Source organism: Gigantopelta aegis, unplaced genomic scaffold (assembly GCF_016097555.1).
Source record: "Gigantopelta aegis isolate Gae_Host unplaced genomic scaffold, Gae_host_genome ctg1752_pilon_pilon, whole genome shotgun sequence".
Classification (NCBI taxonomy): domain Eukaryota; kingdom Metazoa; phylum Mollusca; class Gastropoda; order Neomphalida; family Peltospiridae; genus Gigantopelta; species Gigantopelta aegis.
This window is the reverse complement of record NW_024532785.1, coordinates 141,665-166,287: the sequence shown is the minus strand read 5'-3', so window position 1 is coordinate 166,287 and position 24,623 is coordinate 141,665. Positions and strand designations below refer to the sequence as shown.

The 24,623-nt window shown below is 34.3% G+C and overlaps 2 protein-coding genes and 1 pseudogene across 2 annotated transcripts; 1 reads left to right on the top strand and 2 right to left on the bottom strand.

The window, feature by feature from the left end:
* Positions 1–4,415: 4,415 nt before the first annotated feature.
* Positions 4,416–6,910, bottom strand: LOC121391126 (annotated as a pseudogene).
* A 259-nt stretch (positions 6,911–7,169) lies between these two features.
* LOC121391125 (P protein-like) lies at positions 7,170–20,383 on the top strand. Its single transcript, XM_041522860.1, is given in 21 exon segments — positions 7,170–7,322; positions 7,572–7,700; positions 8,205–8,282; positions 8,621–8,707; positions 16,338–16,391; positions 16,438–16,509; positions 16,557–16,622; positions 16,736–16,792; positions 16,864–16,943; positions 17,073–17,147; positions 17,419–17,501; positions 17,800–17,855; positions 17,903–17,982; positions 18,530–18,616; positions 18,618–18,691; positions 19,391–19,402; positions 19,405–19,577; positions 19,815–19,919; positions 19,966–20,059; positions 20,111–20,204; positions 20,287–20,383. Coding segments are annotated over 21 exon segments (1,806 nt in total).
* Positions 20,384–21,101: 718 nt separating this feature from the next.
* On the bottom strand, positions 21,102–24,457 carry LOC121391124 (bactericidal permeability-increasing protein-like). Its single transcript, XM_041522858.1, is given in 10 exon segments — positions 21,102–21,125; positions 21,517–21,684; positions 21,734–21,746; positions 21,748–21,794; positions 21,864–22,040; positions 22,398–22,552; positions 22,717–22,790; positions 23,432–23,543; positions 24,353–24,370; positions 24,373–24,457. Coding segments are annotated over 10 exon segments (873 nt in total).
* Between the last annotated feature and the right edge of the window lie 166 nt (positions 24,458–24,623).

Sequence of the window (24,623 nt, the reverse complement as noted above, 5' to 3'; positions counted from 1 at the left end):
AACTTAAGGGTATTATCTACAAGGTAAAGATGATGATGATAATACAATTATACCCCTCTCTTTCTCTACACTTTTTGTCTGATAACAATAAAAGGTCACATCCATATATAAATACAACAATGGATGTCATAGGAACATATGATAACACATGTGTTGTTATGATTAAAATGTGAATACACCTGAACACACACATAATATACTGGCCTGTTACTTTCCAAGGGCTCTGTTAAATAGCTATCCACCCTTCTCAATAAGAGCCCATATAACACACCTATTTTGTTTTGAACAATATATTATACACCATGTCTAAATAGTAAGGTTGGTAGTGGAAAAATAATAATTACTGTATATAAGATACATTAATAGTGAAGAATAAAACTATTCATTTGTCGTTCCCACAATAACTTTGATCTACTTGAAGAAATCATACAACAGTGTGCTAGCTTTGATAATAGTCGTTTCAAAGCATGCTTGAAAACAAGGAAGGAGGTTCTAACTAACTAGACACTTACTTTCATGCCACTTCCCTCAAGAGGAGGACTCTTGATTAGCCAGCCTTTCTTCAATATCTCTCCACCACCCATAACTCTGATATAGTTATCTCCTCTAATTCTTTGTTATATCTTCTCTCCCTTTCACTTTGTGCACTGCTAGACCCTTAAAACGCGTAGGTACAAGCAAAATATATACTACTATTAGTAGCAAAATACAGAACGAAACAGCACTGCAGACGTTAAAACGATATAAAATAATATACTGCTATCTGCTCCACAAGCTCTCAGTTATTTACAACTAAACCGCTACATGAACATCGTAAATTATTAGTATACTCTAGTAAATCTCCTCGTTGCAATATACAAGAATATCCTGTTCTAGCCACACCTTCACAATCTCAGAACTCTCACCTCTGGAATGCGAAGCTTGAACAAATATTAGATAATCGACATACTGTGAGATTCTGACCACTATGGACCGCTAAAAGAAGGTTATATGCACAAGGCTCATCCAAAAGATCGTCTTCTCTCAGTAACTGTAAGTTGATAATAATAATGCTAGCAAGACAGTTAATTGGCCTGTAAAAGTTAGTAGCTAACAACAACAAAACAATAGATCAAAGCATACTCGTATTTATTATCTTCTATTATCATTTCTAGGTCTGGCAAGAAGAGATACTTCGTATTGTGGTCTAAAGGGATACTGGAATATTACACCAACTATGAAAAGAAAGCAGAAGATTATTGTGGGACACTTAATCTTGAAGATTGTCATGATATGGAGGCTCCTATCACTATTGGCAAGCGTTCATAATGTTATTAAGTTATCAGTAATGAAGGAATCAAGATTAAAAGATTACTGGCTTGACTGTGATTGTCCTCCTGTACTCAATGAAGGGGTCAAGTATCTCTCTGAAGCTTCTGGATTGACACCAGAAGGTAAGTAGGGGATAAATGGACAGAGATGTACTTGTTTTTTTCCACTAAATAGATATAAAGCTAATGGACAAAATATGAAGCTTTATCTCTGTTTCAAGTAAAGATGCTATCATACAAAAGACCTCTCCAGTACCTCCTCCAGACTCTAGTCTTGAGTACGTCCTCTCTGATGATCAAGAGATGATGAAAGTGGTGGCGTGTACACAGAGATAGAAGATGAACCAGGGCAATGTTCAAACACTTGGTTCCCAGACCCGAGATATAACTCGTTCTACCAGTCTCAAACGTCACATTGAAGCTGGGCCAGGACAACATAGCTAACTAGCTCTTTATTGAAGAGAGAAGCCATCCCAAATGTAGCAGGTTCTCCTCCTGTTGCTAGAAAACCCCTTCCACCTCCGAAGCTTCCAAAACCAGGTCAACAACAGCCATCCCATAAGTCAAGATCAGAACCAAATGTATCATCAACAATGGGGGCAGTTGATTTTGATGAACTTAAACAGAAACTTAACAGACGACTTTCAAAGTCTCCAGAAACAGAATATATTGGACAGGATGAGTTAGAAGAACAAATGGAATATGAGGAAGTTCAATTTAATACTGATGTAAGTCACTTTGTTAAGAATAAATATTCCATATGATTTTATCCTACCCAGATTATTATTGGAACTCCTCGTCTACCAAAGCCTACCACTTTTCCAGTAAGTATAAAACTATTGTTCTTAAACATGTATTATTATAAAATAAACCGTTTCAAACATTGTACACACTTAAATACCTTCACATAGTGTTCTGTACAATTTATTGTACTTGTAATGCTAAAATTTTGTTTAATGTAGTAATAGAATGTATTATTGATATGTTGTGGTTAGTAGTGGCCCTGTATATGAACAATGTTTTCACTGATGGTGGTCCAATACACAATATTACTAAGAGGTCATAAATAACAGTTTGTAGTAGTTATTGTCAGTAGGTATGTTGGGCAAACATTTCTGGTTAACTCTTCACCTTATAAAGATTAGATTAATTGTTTCTGTTCTTAATTGAGACATTGTTAATATCATTACATTTAGAATGGCTTTGATTCAATTACTATTCTATCTAATCAATGCTATAAGTATGTACATAAACCGCACACAGATGTTGACTTTACTGTTATAGTTAGTGCGAAAAGAGATAGTTATGACACAATGATTGTTTCTGTAAAGGGAGGCATCATTTACTTTGAAAGTGTTAGTTATGTGTAATAGACACTCAAAAGTAAACAATAAATGAAATAACTTTAGACATTTTGTTATCTAGTTTGAGTTACCTACCAATAACGAAATAAAAGAACCAGCTGAATATTTGAAATTTGAAGTAAGTTATTATTTATTATTTTAACCCCTTACTATGTTATTGTAATGAGTACAGTATACTCCTACTCAACTATTCTGTAGTTATTGTTTAGTTCCACTTTTAGTATCGCTACATGTGTTGTAGTTCACTATCCCTACATACTAAACTTAATTCAATAGCTTCCCACTAACTTAGGTCAGTTGCCCTTGTTTGTTCTGGTCCTTCCTGTGCAGTAAATGAAATTAGTAACCTTCTTATTATGAAAAGATGGTGTTATTTCCTTTCAGTTCACCAACATTTTGTCTGTGTATCTCTATCTGTCTGTCTCTCTCTCTAGAGAAAAAGTGCTGATATCAATAGCTATTCTCCTTCATTGACTCCCTCTGTTCCTCCTCGTGATAATAAACCTTCACTTCATCCAAATGACTCCGCTGTTCATCTCCTGCTGTTCCTCCACGGTAAGTTTTACTATAATCATGTGATGGTCATGTGATCTCTTAACAGTGTTCAATCATCTCTGAATCCACTCCCAATGAAACAAACAAACCTACAAGAGAAAAGCCATTACCTTCCAAACCAAGAAAGAAAGATCCATTATCCCTTCTCTTCCTCCCCCACATCCAAATAGTTCCTCCCCTCCTCTTCCTCCCCCACGTACAAATGGTTCATCCTCTCTGTTCCTCCCCCACGTCCAAATGGTTCATCCTCTCCTCTTCCTCCCCCAAAAAGATACATCCTCTCCTCCTCTTCCTCCTTCTCGCAAAAGCAACACACCCTCTCCACCTTCCTCTCCTCCTAATCAGAGGGACAGTCCACCTCCTCCCCCATCCCAAAAACGAATACCTGGACAAAGCGACCGTCGTGGTATTACACGTTATAATAGTGTCAGTGATACTAGCAGTAAAGGACATCATCGAATAAAACCTTACAGGACAACAGAATCTGTAATCCTGAATCTGATACTGGATCATCCTCAGATCAATCCTCAGGAGATATGTTAGTAAGACATTCCCTTTCTTTTGATGAAAAGGATCTAATAAACACTCTACCATCAGAGGACATTATGAAGACCACACCTACTAAGTCTAACAAACCTTTACCACCAGTAAAACCTAGATCCACAAACTATGAAAGCTCAGCTCAAAAAAGTAAGTTAACTAACCCAAGATCACCCTCTCCTCAGACCTCAGCCACAAAAACACCTAATGATCTCAGACCTTCACATGTCAGTGCTGGAAGACAAAAACACACTACACCTACTGATAACAAGATGAGACCTCCTGCTCTCTTACCCAAACCAAAAGTTTCAAAACTGACTCTACCTCCTAAAGCAGATTTAAATCAGTCATGTTCTCCTCTGAAGACTCCACCCAGTACAAATGACTTTAGTACATCATCTGAGCATGATTTTAATGGATCAGTGGAAGATATCCCTCACCTAAGTGAGTAAGAGACCTCCTCTGCCATTACCAAAAACCAAAAGTATAAATAGCTACTCTAATTATATATTCATTAATAATCAGTTTATTAATAATTAGTTTTTATATTTCACTAATTTTTTTTTTGCAATTTTAAATATTGTTTGTGTTACAAATATAATATTATTTATTTTTTGTTATTGTTTAGTATGTTTTTTGTTCACTTCTAGCGTCCATATCTGATGTAAAAAATAAAAGATAATATTTATAGCTCAAAAGTTAATCATTACCAGTATATTGACAGGTCTAGTACGATCAACAGTATACTGTAACCATGGTTACCAGAATACCAGTACCATGGTCAACAGTATGGTGTAACCATGGATACCAAAATGCCAGCTACCAATACTATGGTCAAAAATGTATCAGTACCATGGTCATTGATGTACTGTAACCATGGATATCCAGTATACCTGTACTATGGTCATCAAAATACTGTAACCATGGATACCAGTATACCTACACACCATAGTCATCAATGTACTGTAACCATGGATACCAGTATAACAGTCATCACTGTACTACAGTGACCATTATGCACACAATATTGACTCCACCCCTCATTAATTAACATACTTGTGGAACTCCCATTCTCTATTATCAAGAGGACAAACTTGACGTGTTTTCAGCCATCTTGAAATACAATGAAAATGGAAGGCGTGGTTACAGACACCCAGGCTACAGTACACTCCTCACTAGTAGCAGATGCCTGATTAGCTTGACATTCAATACCTAATATATCATTAAAAGAATAAGCAAATAACTAGAATAATTCTAGTGATAAGATTATCAAATTTATCTATTCAAACTACTACTACTCACACAGATCCATAATATGATTACGACAAATAGCACAATTATCAACTACGATATCTATTACGAGAAAACAATACAACATGACCGCTAGTATATGTACAACTTACCCAGGACCAAAGAGCCACTGCATTCCACTACAAATGGGAAAAAGACTGTATATTAAAGTGACTAGTAGTTTAAAATATATGAGTGAAATATTTAGTAAATATGGTGCTTTTTAGCTAGAGTTTTATGGAAGAATTCAATTGAACATCTTCCTAATAGACTTGTCACTTACTTCTTGACTTCAAATCGTTTTTTATCTCGTACAACAGGTGCTGGATCAACTTCCATTCCATCAGCCATGGTTGATTTAATACATCGACTATACTGCGTAATGCTGGAACCACGCCCTAAAACCACACCCACAAGTTATTATTAATTAAAATGATTTCAATGTTAACCTTTCGTTAATTATTGGATAGTAAGATTGTAAACAATTATTACAATTTCAAGATACTATAATTAGAATGTAAGCCATAGAATATGGGGACGATCCTTTCATTATTATTATCATAAACAAACACACCAAGATTAACATACAAATGTATTAATAAACTATTTATAGTAGGTAGCAAATAATGATAATTAAACACTTTCTCCTATTAAAAAATTAATATAGATTAACAGCAACCTCCATTATTACTTCTCTTGCTCTCATCAGATGGTTTCTGAACTTGGACTGTTGATTTGAGATTTTGAGGACCGCCTATGTTTTGTTTGACACCTTTCTGCATATGTGTGTCCCTAAGTGTTTTAGCTAGCTGTTCAAATAACTTGTCAATATTATCAGCATTTTTCGCTGAGGTTTCCAAAAAATGGCATATCATTTTCTTGAGCAAACTGACTGCCCAAGTGGGTCTGTATCTCTCTGTCTGTGCGATCACTTTTGTTGCCGATTAAGATCTTATGTACAGTATTACCAGCATATCTGTCAACTTCTGAGAGCCATTCGGAAGGTTTCTGAATGTTTGCTGATCCTATATCATATACTAGTACAATAGCATCAGCACTGCGATAATAACTTGAGTGATTGTACGAAATCGTTCTTGTCCAGCTGTGTCCCAAATTTGCAACTAAAAGAAATTGAATAATTATTATGATCGATTGAGCCACGCCCCTTCTTAATTATTATGAGGTGTTCCTTTGTCAGTCATATATATACACCTCAAAAAAGACACAATCACAAGTCATGTAATTGCAGCAAGTCTGTGATGACACATCACAAGTCATGTGACTACAAAGTGATGATGTGGCACATTGAAAGTCCTTGGTCATCTCATCATGCATTAATTAAAGCAAACACAACCTGTTAATGTGCAAACTCATCATTCCTTCCTTTCAATTGCTTCAACTTGTCACATTATAATAATTTCTTTTCCAAAGTATTCCAAACTACAAAATAAACTTAAAAGAACATATTCCTTCTGTGCATTGTTTGTTTATACTAATTGCTCACTTCCTAGCACTCAACACAACAAAAGTTCACAAACATATATTAAATGACATCATATCATTGTCACATGACTTGACATACCTTTATTGCACTTCCGTTAATACTTAGTGTTTTGATACAAAAGTCGACTCCAATAGTAGGAATACCAGCTGACGTAAATACACCATCAGTATAACGTCTAACAATACTAGTTTTACCAAACACCAGCATCACCTAATATAATATAATGATATAAACTTATAGCTAGTCTTACCACCCACACTATAACAACTTAATATGTATACTTTGTATGTAGATTGCAACTGTTTAGGTTACTAACCTATTAGAACAATTTTAAACAAAAAAATCATATTCTCCTTCCATTTAGTTAAGTCCTTTTTCTTTGAATATTGTTGTTTTCAGTCAATTTTAACTCGATCAAGTTAATAACTATGTGACAGTCAGCTACTGCGATTTTTTAAACAAATAAATTAGACGCTTAGCTCCTCCTATTTTCTATCACGTGATCATCACGCGTTAAGTTAGTTGTGTGTCATCTTTTCTTCTCTCTTCCTTTTCTTTCCAAGTTCCACACCTTCACGTCTCTTTTCCTTTCTTTTCTAACTTGGGATGGATCCTAAAGATAAAGAGATTCTCAAAGACTATGAAACCTCGCTAGAAGATCTCACCTTTAATTCTAAGCCTATCATCAACATGCTCACCATGTTAGCAGAAAAACACAAACATCTTGCCCCTCAAATCGTGGAGGGTTTGTACAGTCCCGTTTCTTCAAGGTAGCTGCTACACCAGTAATATTGGGGACACCAAGTTGTCATAGCGATAATCATATCAATACTGTGTAATATCTATCTTAATGTAATGACAATATTTAAAAAAAAAAAAGAAAACATTGTTATTATTTTATATGTTTAAGGTATTTTTAGTTACTAGGGTAACAAAAAAAAAAAAATAACAGGCTATGTCACGTGATAAAAGAGTAGGTCATTTTTTCTTTTTCTACGTTGATGTTAGGTACGTCAGGAACACAAGATTCCCACACTATACCTCATGGACTCCATGATCAAGAATCTTGGAGGGGAGTTCTTAGAAGTGATCAGCAAGAATATTGTGGGCGTGTTCTGTCATGCTTTTGAGTGCATGGTATGTTATGGCAACCTATATCTATGAATGTCATTATAATGCTAATTAATTTAAGTTAATTATATTCATTGCCAAATAGTGTCTTACATTATCAGGCTCCACCCCCTAGGTGTTTGGGCATAATTATATCTATGAATATAATTATAATACTTATATTATTAAGTTAATCATATTCATTACCAAATATTGTGTCATGTTAATATCTATCAAGCTCCACCCCCTAAATATTAATAACCCATATTCTTTCTCTTATTTTAGAATGATCCTAAAATTTAGTATTTCTCTTTATAAGTTTAGACAAACATGGCCGCCTTACATTCCAGTTAAAAAATTAGCAGCCATTGATAAACACATTAATGCTATTGATCCAAATTGGCCTATAACAGCACAAGATCCATCTAGACAAGATCCTTCCAGCCCTACTATATTTTAAATCCTAAATTTCTTGGATCTGTAAGACTTTTTTCTGTTTTTTTTTTGTTAACTTGGTTCTCTAATACACAGCAAATAGAAGAACCAACTTCATCAAGTGAAACAGCTGCTAGTAAACCATCACAGCGGAATTCACCCCCTACTAAAGTGGTATACCATAATTTATTTTTTCATTTTTGTATATCTTTCTAAGGTACATCATTCAAAAGGTTCTGCTCTATCTCAAAGTGCTGATATGAAGGATTCGATAAAAAAATTTCAAAGGAGAAAGTTAAAAAGAGATCACAAAGTCCTAAGATGAAAAAACTCAGCATCAGTCAAGAAGTCCAGTACGTGTGAGTAAGGAAAACCTCTAAATAGATCTAGGAGTCCTCTAAATGTTAAAGTTGTAAAATCTCGTAAATCAAAAAGTCCATTAAAAATAAAAGATGAAAAACCTCAACAACAATCACAGAATTCTAACAAATCCAGTAATTTATCTATACAAGATCGGAGCCAAAAAACTACTCGAAGAGCAGCGACAGAAGAAATTTGATAAGCAGAGAGCAATGGGACTTTTACCACCTAAAGAAGAGGTAAGTACGTTATCAATAGCATCCTTCTTTATCTCTCTCCTTGTACAGAAGCAACGTAGCCTCAGTCCCCAGTCCAGAAAAAAAGAACACAGACCCAACGTCTCAAAAGTCCACACGTCCCCGTAGTGCTAGTCCTACTGTTGCCATGGAGACAAATAAGAATGTCCCGTTAGATGAAGTGAAAAATATTACTGGAGTAAAACATAAAATTATTGACACTCTTGAGGAAGGTAATTATTGATAATATAATATGACTCAGGATTACAGGTATATCTTGTCTCCTATAGCCTGCTAGTAAGCAGTTACGTATAGATAAAGATTATTCCACCAATGACAAATCATGTCATCTGTTATAAAGATATGGTTGATTCCACTTCATCTGAGGACCATTTTAAGACGATATCCTGTGATTTGTTAGAACTCAATGATCTCCCACCTGATTATTACGTCAACATCAAGATTACATGTTAAAACAGTATGACTTGTTTACCAGTTCAATATTTGATTCATTCTTCTTGTAACCTATCTATCCATCCATTACCCCTATCTATCATCCATTGCCCTATCTATCCATCCATTACCCCTGTCTGTCCATCCTTACTCCTATCTATCCATCCATTGCCCCTAGTCTATCCATCCATTACCCCTGTCTGTCCATCCATTACTCCTATCTATCCATCCATTGCCCCTGTCTATACATCCATTACTCATATCTATCCATCCATTACTCCTATCTATCCATCCATTACTACTATCTAGCCATCCTCATTACCCTGTCTATTCATCCATTACTCCTAATCCATTACCCCTGTCTATCCATCCTTGCCCCTATCTATCCATCCATTACCCCTATCTATCCATCCATTACTCTAATCCAATTACCCCTGTCTATCCATTCATTACCCCTATATCCATCCTTACCCCTATCTATTCATCCATACCCCTGTCGATATCCATCCATTACTACTATCTATCCATCCATCTATATTCTATATTTAGGCTGAGATTCGTTTTAAAATCTGGTACACTTTCAAAGAAAGAACATGACACTCTCGTAAAAAAGTTGATCAACTCTATGATTACAGAGACAAACTAATCAGAATCGTATACTGAAGAAACCAAACAGTCCTCCTCAGAACAATCAGAACTTATCTCATTTTTCATCTTCACATGTACCACCTTCATCATCACATATTCCACCCCGATCACAACCACCCCCACCTTCACATAATTTTTCTGTACACCATCACACCCATCCACTCTCAATCATATGTCCCATTCTAATTTTGATGACAAATTTCCCCAGTAGGGGTCGGAGACCACATATACCTTCTAGGAGGTAGTTTTAGACCATGGCCAAGAGATGGTCCCAGAGATATTCCTAGACCTCGTCACAGGGGTCAAGGATTTCATAATAGACCTCCACCTTTTAGAGGTAGTTCCCCTCCTCGGCATTTTCCCCGTCCAGGTCCTCCACCACCTTCACAGGTAGACTCTTGGACCTCCTCCTTCTCACTGTGAGTAACTCCCTTTGTTAATATTTTTAATTGATTTTTACTCTTTTAAAAGCCATGAATGTGGTTGATCTATATCAGCAGTTGGAAAAGACTGGTCTGTTTTAAAGTTGATCCAAGACCCCCTGATAGGGACCCTAATATGCCATCAATATCACATCCGTTGCCACTTATTCCAGAGATCAGATTAAATTGTTAAAGACTTAAAGAAGTGGGCCATTATAGGAACCTATTATTGTGTTCCCGTGTTTCCATATTTTAGAAATTCATTATTGCATTCTTGTGATTCCATACCATTTGTATAGGAAACTTCTATTAGTCATTTGATGTGTGGTCCTCTTTTAAGAAGCCTGGTGTCATTTAACTATTTCCTTATAGAAAGGAGAATAGAATTATTATTTAAAAAGATACCATAAAAAACAATAATCTCAAATTTCATTCACCACATTGTACACGCACACAGATGCACTGTCCTCAAATCTTCTACTAAATAACTTTTAAAATTAATATTTTAACTTGTACATAGGCAATATTATTTCTCCATTAATTCATACAGGGTGTGTTTGTCAGAGTACTGTCCACACTCTTTTCTTGCAGACGATATGATCAGGTGGACTGATTTGCTTCATCGTGGAGAGCCTTGTACATCTTGTGGTTTACGTTTCACAGAGGATCAAACGTGATGCATATCAACAACATTTAGACTGGCATTATCAAGAGAATAGAATGGATAAGGAGGGACGAGGGGTATGATGAGAAACTGGTACCTTCGTCCTGATGTAAGTGGAGGAAAGGAGAGAGGGGAGGGAGGAATTAAAAGACAAAAGATGTTATTTATGCTTTGTTTCTAGGACTGGTTAACATTAAGGGACTCAATTACCAAACCAAAATGGTATTTCATCACTTAAGTATGCTATTAAACTCAATATGTCCATTACAGAACCAGTACTGACTATGGAGCAGGAAGTAAGAGAAAGGTCAGTTGGTAGAGAGAAGAAGAGGTGGAGTTAGTTGTCAAGTTTTGCCAGAGAAGATAATCAGGTAAGAGTATTTGGTGTACATTATTGACATATCTCTCTCTCTCTCTCTCTCTCTCTCTCCTCTCTCTCCCTCTCTCCCTCTCTCCTCTCTCCCTCTCTCCCTCTCTCCCTCTCCCGTCATGTACTCCTCACACATGTTGCACAGGTTGTGGTGTATGTCATGAGCAGCTGGAACAATTTGGGAAGAAGACGAGGAGGAGTGGCACTTTAGAGACGCTATCCGTACCCCAGACAGTCAGCTATTTCATAGCTACTGTTATCTGGATTCCAAAGAGGTCTGGTCACATACCAATATTTTTTAATTAAAGGTACAAATATGTAATATTTTCTTATAGTCACAAGGACTAATGTCGTTGGAATCATCGCCTATTGAAGAAAGAGATAGACCTGTACTGCAGTCGAAAACATAGTTAATATTTTGTACGAGAACAACCTCAATAAAAGATTTACCACTTGTTGTCAAATTTGTCATTACAACTGTTAGTACAAAATATTAGAACATTCAAAATATAATTTATTGCAATTTTATGAAAATAAATTGCCTCTTTATAAACGTTAACAAATAATACTTATTTATTGTTAAATGTTCCTTTCCATTTATGTGAACATAATAAAATTATTTCTTTCAAAATAGATACAAATAGAACAATATCTTTTAGAAATACAAAACAAAATTAGAAAAATAAAAATCTATATTGCCACTCCTCCTCTTAAGCACATGTGTCCTGCGTAGCCACGTGACCATTGAGATATATGTTATCATACATATGACCTAATGTCTCATCATTGATTCCTATAACAGTAGGTCTGAGATTTCTTATGAACTCTCTTCTTGGACATTTTGTTTTTAACACAGGGACTAGTCAAGTCCACACTTAAGAGAATTAGGGAGTAGCATAAACGTGAACTGTGTCTATAAAATGTAAGAATTAATATGACATACCACAGTGACTTAGGATAGCTACCATTAGTATGCTCTAGACTAGTAAACATCAGTACTTACCACAGTGACCTAGGATAGCTACCATTAGTAAGCTCTAGACTAGTGAAATCAGTACTTACCACAGTGACCTAGGATAGCTACCATTAGTAAGCTCTAGACTAGTAAACATCAGTACTTACCACAGTGACCTAGGATAGCTCCATTAGTAAGCTCTAGACAAGTAAACATCAGTACTTACAACAGTAACCTAGTATAGGCTACCATTAGTAAGCTCTAGACAAGTAAACATCAGTACTTACCACAGTGACCTAGGATAGCTACCATTAGTAAGCTCTAGACTAGTGAACATCAGTACTTACCACAGTGACCTAAGATAGCTACCATTAGTAAGCTCTAGACTAGTAAACATCAGTACTTACTACAGTGACTTAGGATAGCAATCAACTACCTTTAGAATAAGGTATATCAGAATTGCACTGACAATATCGTTTAGAAAAATGATCCAGGAGTCTGTCAAGAAATACCCCCTCTCTCTAGGTGCAGGAATACGTGAAAAGAATGCTCTATGGAAAACAGCAATTTAACTCATAAATATTTACAGATTAATTTCACTCCTACCTCAATGCATCAGGCAAAAAAATGTCCTTGTAATTATGTAGCTCTACAAGACACTCCAAAACATCTGGTCTACATGTAAAGTAAACAATAGAGATCACATGACAGTCACATGACACAAGAGATCAAACCTGTCACGTAAATATTGCTCTAAACTTGGCCACGAAATATCTCTTCAGTAAAATTTATAAATTCAGTGATGGACTGTGTATCATCAGTCAATACTCCTTTACGTATTAAGTATGTTTACCCTAAATGAATGGATGCATGTACAGTTAAATGGACATGTGGAATAGAAAAATGGATACATGGATTGTTAAATGGATGCATAGTTAGATATGATCTAGTTACAAACCTCGTGAGGATCAGATGCAAATGATAACATACCATTGTCGAGAATCATGTAGAGTTCTTGAATGAATGGTTACACTAAAAGTAAGAGATAAATGATATCATCAATAATGATTAACTGCTACCAAATATCCATTGTGATAAGCAGAGACCTGTTCCCACCTTCTGTAGCACAACCTAGAAAGAGGGGGGGCAGGGGAGATGAGAGGGGGGGGGAGAGGAAGAGGAAGGGAGGGAGAGGGGAAGAGAGAGGAAGGGAGGGAGAGGGGAAGATAGAGGGAGGGAGGGATAGAGAGGTGAAGGAGTGTAAAAGAGTAGGGGAGGAGGGAGAAGGGTGGCAAGGTGATATCTACGTCTTTTTAATACCTTTTCCAAAGAACCTCTACATTGGTTAAACTATACCATAACTCATTGACACAGGATGCCAGACAGAGATCAGTGGCAATCAAGATGAGATAAGACTTCAACAGCTACTTCAGGTGGTAATTGAGCTAAATCTTGGAACTATCTCGCTTTTTGCATTCGACGAGTTCGAGGTAATCTGTCTGACATGTCCCACATGGTAGGTTTGCCCCATATTGTAATAATGTACAATTTAATTAGCAGTATTCTTCGAAACACCGCGTCTTAGACTAAAACAGCCATCACTGGCGTAGAGATCTTTCGTCTTATGAGTTTACTAGATCTCCTTATATCTAGTAGTAATGATAACTTGTTGGTTAGTCACTAAAATCGTATCTGTCTTTGACGTGGCAGAACTTCGTTGTGTTTGCAATTGATGTAGCCACGCCTATATGACATGTTGCGGGTGGGTGGTGACGCTACGAGCCCCTCCTCCTGGATCTCATGACCTTAATATTGACTTTATTTCATTCGAAACTGTTGCACCTTCTGCAATGTTTTGTTGTTGATAAGCAAAGCTCAGTCAATGTACTCAAAGCTGACATGGACGATGTGGATTAATAATAACTCGTAGCTCAACTCAGCACAAAGAATTCTCCACAGCCTACCTCTCGATCTGAGGCCTTCTACTACTCAGATCGAAATGAGAGTGGTAGAAAAACACCTCCTCCAGACTACGAGACGTTTCTCTCTCGACAACGAGTACCAAGTGCAAGAGCAAGAGCAAGGAATGGTTTGTTGAGACAGCGGCACACTTCACCCAACTTACGGAACATATACCTCCTCAAGAGTGGAGTCAAATCAGACAAACGTTGCATATATTTGTTTGTTTATTGTTTTGTTATTGTTGTTTCTTATTACATCTGCTTTGGTATTTATTTTGTGTTTTTTTTGTTAAATATTTACTATATTTATTGGTTTTAGTATTTTCATTTATTCTTTCTTTATTATTTTTTCCTGTGTTTGTAGAGTACAGATATATGTCAGACAAATGTTGATGACATATTGATGACAAAGATGATAAACAAAGTGAGGGAACTATTACCGGCTCCTCCATATCAGGAAGATTCAATAATTGTATCCAGTGACTTACAGGCGGAGCCACTGCTTACATCACAGGCACCTAAAAGAAGAAAAAAGGAGAGACTAAAAAAGATTTTAGTCATTTTCGAATTACAATTCTTGCTGTACTTATTATCATGTCAATGGTAAGTTGCTGTCTAAGAAAATCTTTGTATCATGTTAATGTGTGTCCCTTTCGTTATTATGTATTCATTTCTAGTGTAATTATGCGTGTCCATTTTATTTTATATGAACGTCCATTTGTTGTAGGTATTTTTTCTATTAATCACGAATTGGAAGAAAAATATATTTTAGCAAAAGCCAACATCAATGAACCATACAGTATCCTACTTAACATGTCCATTCTCTCTCCTTTGTCCATTCATCCATCCATCCATCCATCTACCATCCAAATCCCATAAATCCATCTACTTTTTTCATCCATCCATTACCCCTCCCACTTATCAACCTGCTAAAGTAATTTCTAAGTACTTCAATAATATATGATAGCCTTGTACGACAACTAATCTCCATTACAATATTTGAATGAGAACTAACAATATAATATGTGTCACTACAAGACCTATATACCCCCTTTATATGGGGACAGTAAAAGTCACAGCTGGTTCCCCTCCTAGTCACCTAGTCTATGGTGTGTTCACTCCTGGTACTAAGTGCATCATAATATTTGATAACATGTTGACGCTCTGTTTGACTGATGATATGATCATGATAGCTAGACTATTTATGCCAGCTGTTACTATTAGAGAGAAAGTGAAGTCTTTGGTATTTCAGTTAATTTTCCTTTTATACAAATTGTTATTATACAATGTGTTACTATCTATATCTTAGCAGCTGACACTGTATTTTGTCATTTTGATATGTTTTTGATCACCATCCAGTCAGTGACAGGTTGATATTTTATTTCCTTAACTTTTTAAATAGAATTTGTACCAAGTGAATATGATAAATGGCATAGTTTAAAACTTCACATGAAAGGACCTTTTAATGGGTGAATGTGGATGAGAGAGAAAGAGTATGGAGAGAGAGAGAGAGAGAGAGAGAGAATCTAACTATATATACCTATATACTTACAGACATGGAGTATACTGGAGTAACTAACACATCGAGTGGTTTGTTGTCTGCATCAAATTCTCCAAGTTATGGTTCTCCAAGTAACTGTTTCTTAATTTTATGACTATCTGTGCTCACAACAGAACTAGTGTTCATAGTTCATGTGATGTAAGAAGATATACAGAGTGTCTTCTACCTCTCTCTCTCTCTCTCTCTCTCTCTCTCTCTCTCTCTCTTTCTCTAGTTATTGGAAAATGGTGCTGATGAAAAAAAACTGTGTGTCCATTCAACTCCTCAGTGATCAAGAAAAGTTAAAAAATGGAGAACACGATGAGGATAGTGTCATCAAACGCTCCATTGAATTAAATAAGTAAATAATTTATAACTATTATTATTATTATTATTGTGTTAGGGAAAATGACGTAGTTGTTAGTTTTCATGTGGAGACATCTTTTGATGTTCATTTTGAATTTTCAGTTCTCGGAGAAATTTTAAGCTCCACTGGACAGGTTAATGGATGAATGGATGAACAAATGGATGGATGGATGGAAATATAGTAGTGCAGACAAATAGACTCCATGTGTTATTTTAACCATTACCATATATGGTATATTATTCTTTCATTTCAGATCATACTAGCTGCTTTCATTCTTATTATTGTCTATGTGTTGATAATATTTGATGTAAGTGAACAGACTAACATAACCACACCCACTTTCTTATTTGTAGTTGGTCCATCGAACCATTGCCGCTATTATAGGCAGTACAACTGTCCTAGGAGTGTTATCAATGTTACATAAAGTACGTATGATGAATACATGTAAAATATTATAATATATTATTACTAGCGGCCAACTTTAGAGACAACTGTTGAGTGGATTAGTTTAGAAACTATTTGTCTCCTTTTTGGAATGGTCAGTAATATTTAAGGGAGAGAGAAAGAGATGAGAGAGAGAGAGAGAGAGAGAGCGGAGAGAGAGAGGAGAGAGAGAGAGCGACATTAACATTAATTTTTCTCACATTATAGATGGTTCTAGTTGCTATTTTCTCACAGACTGGATTCTTTGATTATTTTGCAGTAAAGGTATTATAATTATTATTAATTATAATTATTCAGAAAATTAATATTCATTTCTATTTATCACAATTTTATAGGCTTACAAATTATCAAGAGGAAAAGCTTTTCCATTGATATCTCTACTATGTTTATTTTCAGCTGTTGTTTCAGCATTCTGGTAACTTATTATATACACACTTATATGTACAATATACAACTATATTAATAGTTATTAGGTTCTTTTTAAACAATTTAATAACTAGATGTTTTAATAATTTAATAACTAAATGTTTCTTACATTACCAAGTTCATTTTCCATTGTAATATTATTATCATAGGATAATGTGACAACGATTTTATTATTAACACCAGTATCTATTAGGTGAGTATGGTTATTGAATTGTCTATGCCGACTCTGTCTGTCTGTCTGTCTGTCTGTCTCCCTCCCTCCCTCCCTCTCTCTCTCTCTCTCCTCTCTCTCTCTTCTCTCTCTCTCTCTCTCTCTCTCTCTCTCTGTCTCTCTCTCTCTCTCTCTCTCTCTCTGTCTCTCTCTCTCTCTCTCTCTCTCTCTCTCTCTCTGTCTCTCTCTCTCTCTGTCTCTCTCTCTCTCTCTGTCTCTCTCTCTCTCTCTCTCTCTCTCTCTCTCTCTCTAGACTTTGTCAAGTACTTAATTTAGATCCTGTACCAGTATTAATTGCTGAAGTCCTATTTTCCAATATTGGAGGAACTGCAACAGGTTAAAAAACACAATATCATTAAATGATAATTAATATTACATGTACTATAATATATTACAATATATGTAATATATTACATGTACTATAATATATTACAATACATGTAATATATTACATGTACTATAATATATTACAATACATGTAATATATTACATGTACTATAATATATTACAATACATGTAATATATTACATGTACTATAATATATTACAATACATGTAATATATTACATGTATTATAATATATTATAATACTTGTAATATATTATAATATATTAGATATATTATATATACTGTAGCCATTGGAGATCCCCCCAATGTTATCATTGTCTCTCATCCATTGATAACAAGAGAGGTAATTAACCAGTACTAAAAGTAAACATCAGTACTATATCTATATAGGGAGTTAATTTTGCTGAGTTCACTCTTCATTTACTTATTGGAATAGTTTTTTGCACTGTAACTGCATACGGAGTCCTCCTGTAAGCCTTTGAATGGATGGACAGATAGCAAGAGAGATGGATAAATGGATAGATAGATAGATAGATGAAATATTGATAAATATATTAATAAATTAATTGATAGATGTTTATAATTATTTTTATTTTTTTAGTTTATTTTATTATATTGTTTATGTTGGAAGAAAAGATAATGATCCACCACACATTGCAGGTTTGTAGTAAATGGATGTATAATATTAACAAATGGATGTATAATATTAATAAATGGATATATAATACTAACAAATGGATGTATAATACTAACAAATGGATGTATAATATTAACAAATGGATGTATAGTATTAATTGTTATATAACTTGTTTTGTTTTCTACAGAACTAAAACGTGAGATAGCTATTTGGGAGAGGACAGCTCGTCTCATGCCAACAGTGTCTTTAGAGAAAGAGCAGTTCGTGAAGCCATTCGAACTAAAGCAAGAGAAGTTCAATATCAATTACGAGAACAAAGGACACTTACGTAAGACTGTCTGTATGTCTAATAGTCTCTTATTTGATCTCTTATTCTATAGAGCTCGGTCATCTATGGATTTGTGGCGTAAAAATCTTGAAGACTTAGAGAACGTTACAAAATTTACTGATCGAATTTTACTAATAAAATCTTGTGGTCTTACTAGTGGTCATCATACTGTTTCTTCTTCTCCCATTTTATTCCCTTGTAGAACTTAACCTGGGTACTTACACACACACAAACACAGTGTATACCTCTCTACTATAGACACTATGAGACATTTAGTTTTAATATAGAGGTGTCCTCAGTATAGAGGTTGTATAATACACTAAAGTATTAGTATGGGACTAGAACAAGTGTCCTCAATATAGAGGTTGTATAATACACCGAAGTATTAGTATGGGACTAGAACAAGTGTCCTCAATATAGAGGTTGTATAATACACTAAAGTATTAGTATGGGACTAGAACAAGTGTCCTCAATATAGAGGTTGTATAATACACTAAGTATTAGTATGGGACTAGAACAAGTGTCCTCAATATAGAGGTTGTATAATACACCGAAGTATTAGTATGGGACTAGAACAAGTGTCCTCAATATAGAGGTTGTATAATACACTAAAGTATTAGTATGGGACTAGAACAAGTGTCCTCAGTATAGAGGTTGTATAATACACTAAAGTATTAGTATGGGACTAGAACAAGTGTCCTCAATATAGAGGTTGTATAATACACTAAAGTATGGGACTACAACAAGTGTCCTTAATAACTAGTTCCTCAATAAAGTGGGTTTGTTCTTAACTCACTGTGTCATTGACAAGATGTTCTGTTACTGCTTGTTGCTACTCCAATAGAATGCATCACCATAGTAACCACATATTAGTGTTTTAATATGAGAAGTTTTAATATTTTTCCTTCCACAGGTTGGATAGCCATATTGGAGCATTGGTATTACTATTATTAGCTGATATACAAGAACTTGAGGGTGTGTTACATAAAGTTGAATGGGGCACATTATTGTTCTTTGCTGGACTGTTTGTACTAATGGAGGGACTAGCAGAACTAGGACTAATTGATTTCATCGGAGAAGTTACTGTTAATATTATCAAGGTTTGTTTGTGTCTAATGCTCACTTGATATCAATGGATAGTGCTAATATAAAAACTGATTCTAATTGATCTTAACACTGATACTGATATTGATATGATACTGATTGTCAGTAATTGATGGTAACATTGATATTAATTGATAATTATTATACTACTGATTGATACTGACACTGATATTGATATTAATATTATAAGTTAATAATATCTATCACACTAATACATCTCTTTCCTATTACAGGATGTAGATAAAGACAAACAATTACTAGTAGCTGTTATTCTTGTCTTGTGGGTGTCTGCCATTGTTTCTTCATTTATTGATAATATACCCTTCACACAAGCCATGGTATATATAATCCAACCAATCAATATTGTCTCATTTGTCCAATCAGATTCCAGTAATTGTTAAATTGGCAGACTCTCCTGAAGTTTGTCTACCACTCAGACCACTTATCTGGACACTTGCATTTGGTGCCTGTCTTGGGGGTATGTTATGACCTTTGAACTTTAACATTTATTAGTGTAATGACATTACAGGTAATGGTACATTGATTGGTGCCTCTGCTAATGTTGTGTGTGCTGGACTAGCGGAACAAAATGGCTACCGTATTTCCTTTAATCAATTCTTTAAGTATGTTTATCTGTTTATCTTTTTCAATTTATTCATCCATCAATTAGTTTATACATCCATTTATCTATTTATCCTTTTATAGAATGGGTTTTCCCATGATGATAGTAACCACGGCAACAGCTATGGTATATCTTATTATATGTCATGAAGCTATCGGGTGGAACAAATCTACTTGTTAAAGATATAGCTACTACTATTATTATTATGTGTGCGGTATTATTTAATATAAAAATTAATATATTATGATTATATTAATATCATATATTATATTATTATAATTAATATTTTTTTGTGTGTGCTTGTAAATAATTTAGTTTATGTAATTAAATTTACAAATTGTCTTTATGGAATATTTATAAGGAACTATCATTTCCTATATATCTAACAATTAATATTTTATTTCCATATAATAATTAATAATGTATTATTGTATATTAATATTATGTCTATGTCGAGAGAGAGTCATTAATTATTGTTTGAAATCTTTATTATTTTTGTAATATTTATATGTCAAAACATTTTGCACACTTCAAATGATTTATTTAGACAAACATATCATGTATCCAAGCAACCTGTGTACATAGATCATGTATCTAGGCAACCTATGTACATGGATTATGTATCTAGGCAACCTGTATACATGTACTTCAATTCAGGTAATAAGTGTTATACTCACACACTAATTATTATAAATTATTGTGTTCTATTCACAAGCAATGACAGTCATAGAGATCTATCTACAAACTGGTTTGTAATTGATATCAGTACTGATTAAAATGTAGTCCTGCAGATAATAAAAAAAAACAAGTAAAACTGGTTTGACTACTGTTAATAGTTAACTAACCTTTCCAAATTTCACCTCTGGATTAACAAATGACATACCATCAACCACAGGAATCACAAGCCCGGCATTGGCATATACTAATTAAAGAAATTATAATAAAACATTTCTTATATCATCGACTATTGTTAACAACTAACTGTTAATAAAAGGCAAAATAAACAGGTTAACAAGAGTGTTGACAGATTTTTGTAACAAATCTACTGAAAACTGTCCAATAGTTGTAGAGACCAAGCTCATGTCAAATCTGTAAGGGTCCAGTAATATTGATGCTATAATAACAAAGGGTCTGAGACACTCACTTGATCAGAGTACAATCAGCAGTAACAATTTCTTTAGTTCCATTTTGTTTAACAGAAACAGTTACATTAGCATATATTGTCTGAAATAATAAGAGATAATTGAGTCATCTCTCTACCATTTTGTTCTTTTGCCCACTGGACTCCATCCATCCATCCATTCATTACTGACCAGTCCAAGGACAAATGCATTGACAACACTCTTATCACTTTTTATAACATCTACATCAACATTGCCTACAACTGTAAATGTTGCAATAGTGGGATCAACTTTGAGAACTGGAGGTTTGGTAGCATTTAATATCAGCTGCATTGGCATATTAGGATATGCATTGTAGAGCTATTGAAGTGTGATGTAGTCAACAATGTTATATAGGAGGGGAACAAACCTGTGGTATAAAAAACTTTAAATGATTCAGTGTTGAGTTTTATTGGAAGATTTGAAGGGACCTAATTGTGAGACAGATAAATGAATGGATGGATGAATGAATGAATGGATGGATGATATATGCTCCATACCATATCTGGAGTGACTGTGAATTTCATTATACCACTTGTCTGATAGACCACACCTGCTGTATTAGCAATATAATCTGTTAACCAAACATACATCATTTTGTCAGTAGAATTAACAGCTGGAAGTACTGGAGGTGAAAAGGGTGCTTCAACAGGTTTGGTAATGGAAAAAAATTCCCCCTAAATAAAGACAAGTGTAAGGGGTGTGGTCGATCAAAAACTCACTAACCTTATGCTGAGTTTCAATGTAGGCTGTATTAAAAATAGGATCTTTAACTAGTTCATAATTTACTTCAGCAATCTTATCAATTTTAACAATAACTATTAATAAAACAATAATTAAATATCAATAACCACACATTACAATAAGTAAATATTACCAGGCAACGACTCCAATGCTTTGTTTCCTTGATCATTTATTGCCTTAGTAGCTGCATCACATATCTACAAATAATTATATGAACAAGACAAATTTGGATAACAAATTGTTATCTGTTACTTGCACGACCTTTATTTAACCTTTGACCTTTGACCTACCTGTCCTTGCATACTTTTCTTCACAGAGTTAGCAATGCTACCAGAGAAAAGGTTATACAACCAACTGGCACCTCCATGAAATTTGACGCTCAAACTACCAACAGATAAAGAACAGCCTGTTGTCTTGAGAGTAGGGTGGTCATTATTATCTTTACCTATGGGATACCAATCCACATGTTCAAATATGTCCATGTACATGTACATGTATATATATACTTGTACATGTATCCATTAGCTAATTAATTAAGGCTAAATTGAGATAATAGTGGGTGACTCAGCTGACATATGATTACTCACTCATGTGAACTATGTTGCTTACCTACTATAATACTAATGGATAGTCCAACATTACTAACTGACATATCAAGTGTTCCAGAGTCACTGATATGTGGCCTAAATAATAATTGGATTAAACAAATATAGTTAGTAGTTATAGACAGTTAAGAATTATATGTGGATGGATGGATGGATAGATATGTGGATGGATAAATGGATGGATGGATAGATGGATGGATGGATGGATAGATATGTGGATGGATAAATGGATGGATGGATGGATGGATGGATAGATATGTGGATGGATAAATGGATGGATGGATAGATGGATGGATGGATGGATAGATATGTGGATGGATAAATGGATGGATGGATAGATGGATATGTGGATGGATGGATGAATGAATGGACAGACAGATGAATGAGAGAAAGAATATTAACTAGGGAGAATAAATAGTGAAACTGAAACTGAAATAATCTAAAACTAACAATCATATTATAGACAAAATATATATAAAAAATAAATGATATAATGCTGAGTTGACATAATATTATGATCAATGAATGACATCAATGTTTATATTACCAGCTGTGCTCTCTATAATGCCAGTGAGCATTACCATCAATGGAAATGTCAGACGCTTGCACAACCAAACCAGAACTGCCACTCTTAAGAGCTGATGATGGAATCTTCAGGTTAGACAAATGGATACTAAAGAACCTACTGTAACCATGGTAACAACAACATATTATTATACCTGGTGAGATCATAATCAACGGATCCAATAGGAGTACCCGCTGATCCTGAAACATCGGGAATTGTCACTGACGCAAGTTGTTGTTCCAAAATGGGAATTCCAACTTGTCTAACTATACAATAAAAACATTGAAACTTGTCAAAAGTTTTATTTTTCAGTGTCTTTGTACACAAACTATTGGACTATTGTATTTATGCTATGAGTTAACTACTAACATTGTTAGTATTATTATAGTACAATACAGTATAATTATAAATAACAATAATAATAAGTAGTTTGTTAATATTTATGAAAATTTGGCAACCTTGAATTTATACAAATGAACAAACAATTAAATACAATACAAATAACATTGTTTACTATATATATAGATTATATTTCTGTTACTACACAAGATAATATCTTAGATATATTACTGCTATGTGATACAATGAGCTTGGATACATTAATATAGTGTGTTGCTATGATACTACTGAAACTAAAAATAAAATCACATTAGATTTGTAATTATAAATAGACTATAATTAAAACTAATAGAAAATAACATCACTATTGTATTTCCATTGGAGATTATACTATAATACACTGTTTAAAAATGCTAATATTGATACTCAATACTAGGTAATGTACTACTATATATGATGTTTGAAGTTTCAAGATGTCTGGGGATCTTTATCATAGTCTTCTATTGATCCTATTACATGTAATAGGATATAATGGCTTTGATCTAAATAATGTACTTTGTAATTTATAGTAATTTGTTCTTGTGATTACATACAAAATTGTTTTCTTAGAAAAAGGTGTGTTACATACGCTATAGTAAATATTATAATAACAACAAAATTCAGATGATTGATTGATGTCATACTCCCTTTCATATTGACAAACAACTATAATACTACAATACTCATGTGTACTTACTGTAGTCTAGACCCTTGCAGTGATTGTTGTCTGAAATCCAGGGTTCTGAGCATCTCCTTTATATACAATTAACAATAAAACTGTACTCACAAGTTGTAGCATCATTTTATCAACTGTCAATAGAAAAGAATGCTACATTTAAAGATATTTAAAAACGGTCACTTACCTTTTTAAGAATGCTGTATATAAAAGTGCCTTTATTTAACAGTTATCGACAGCTATACAAATTTTGTGCATACCTTTTAAGGGTGGGGCTGGTATTAACTCACGT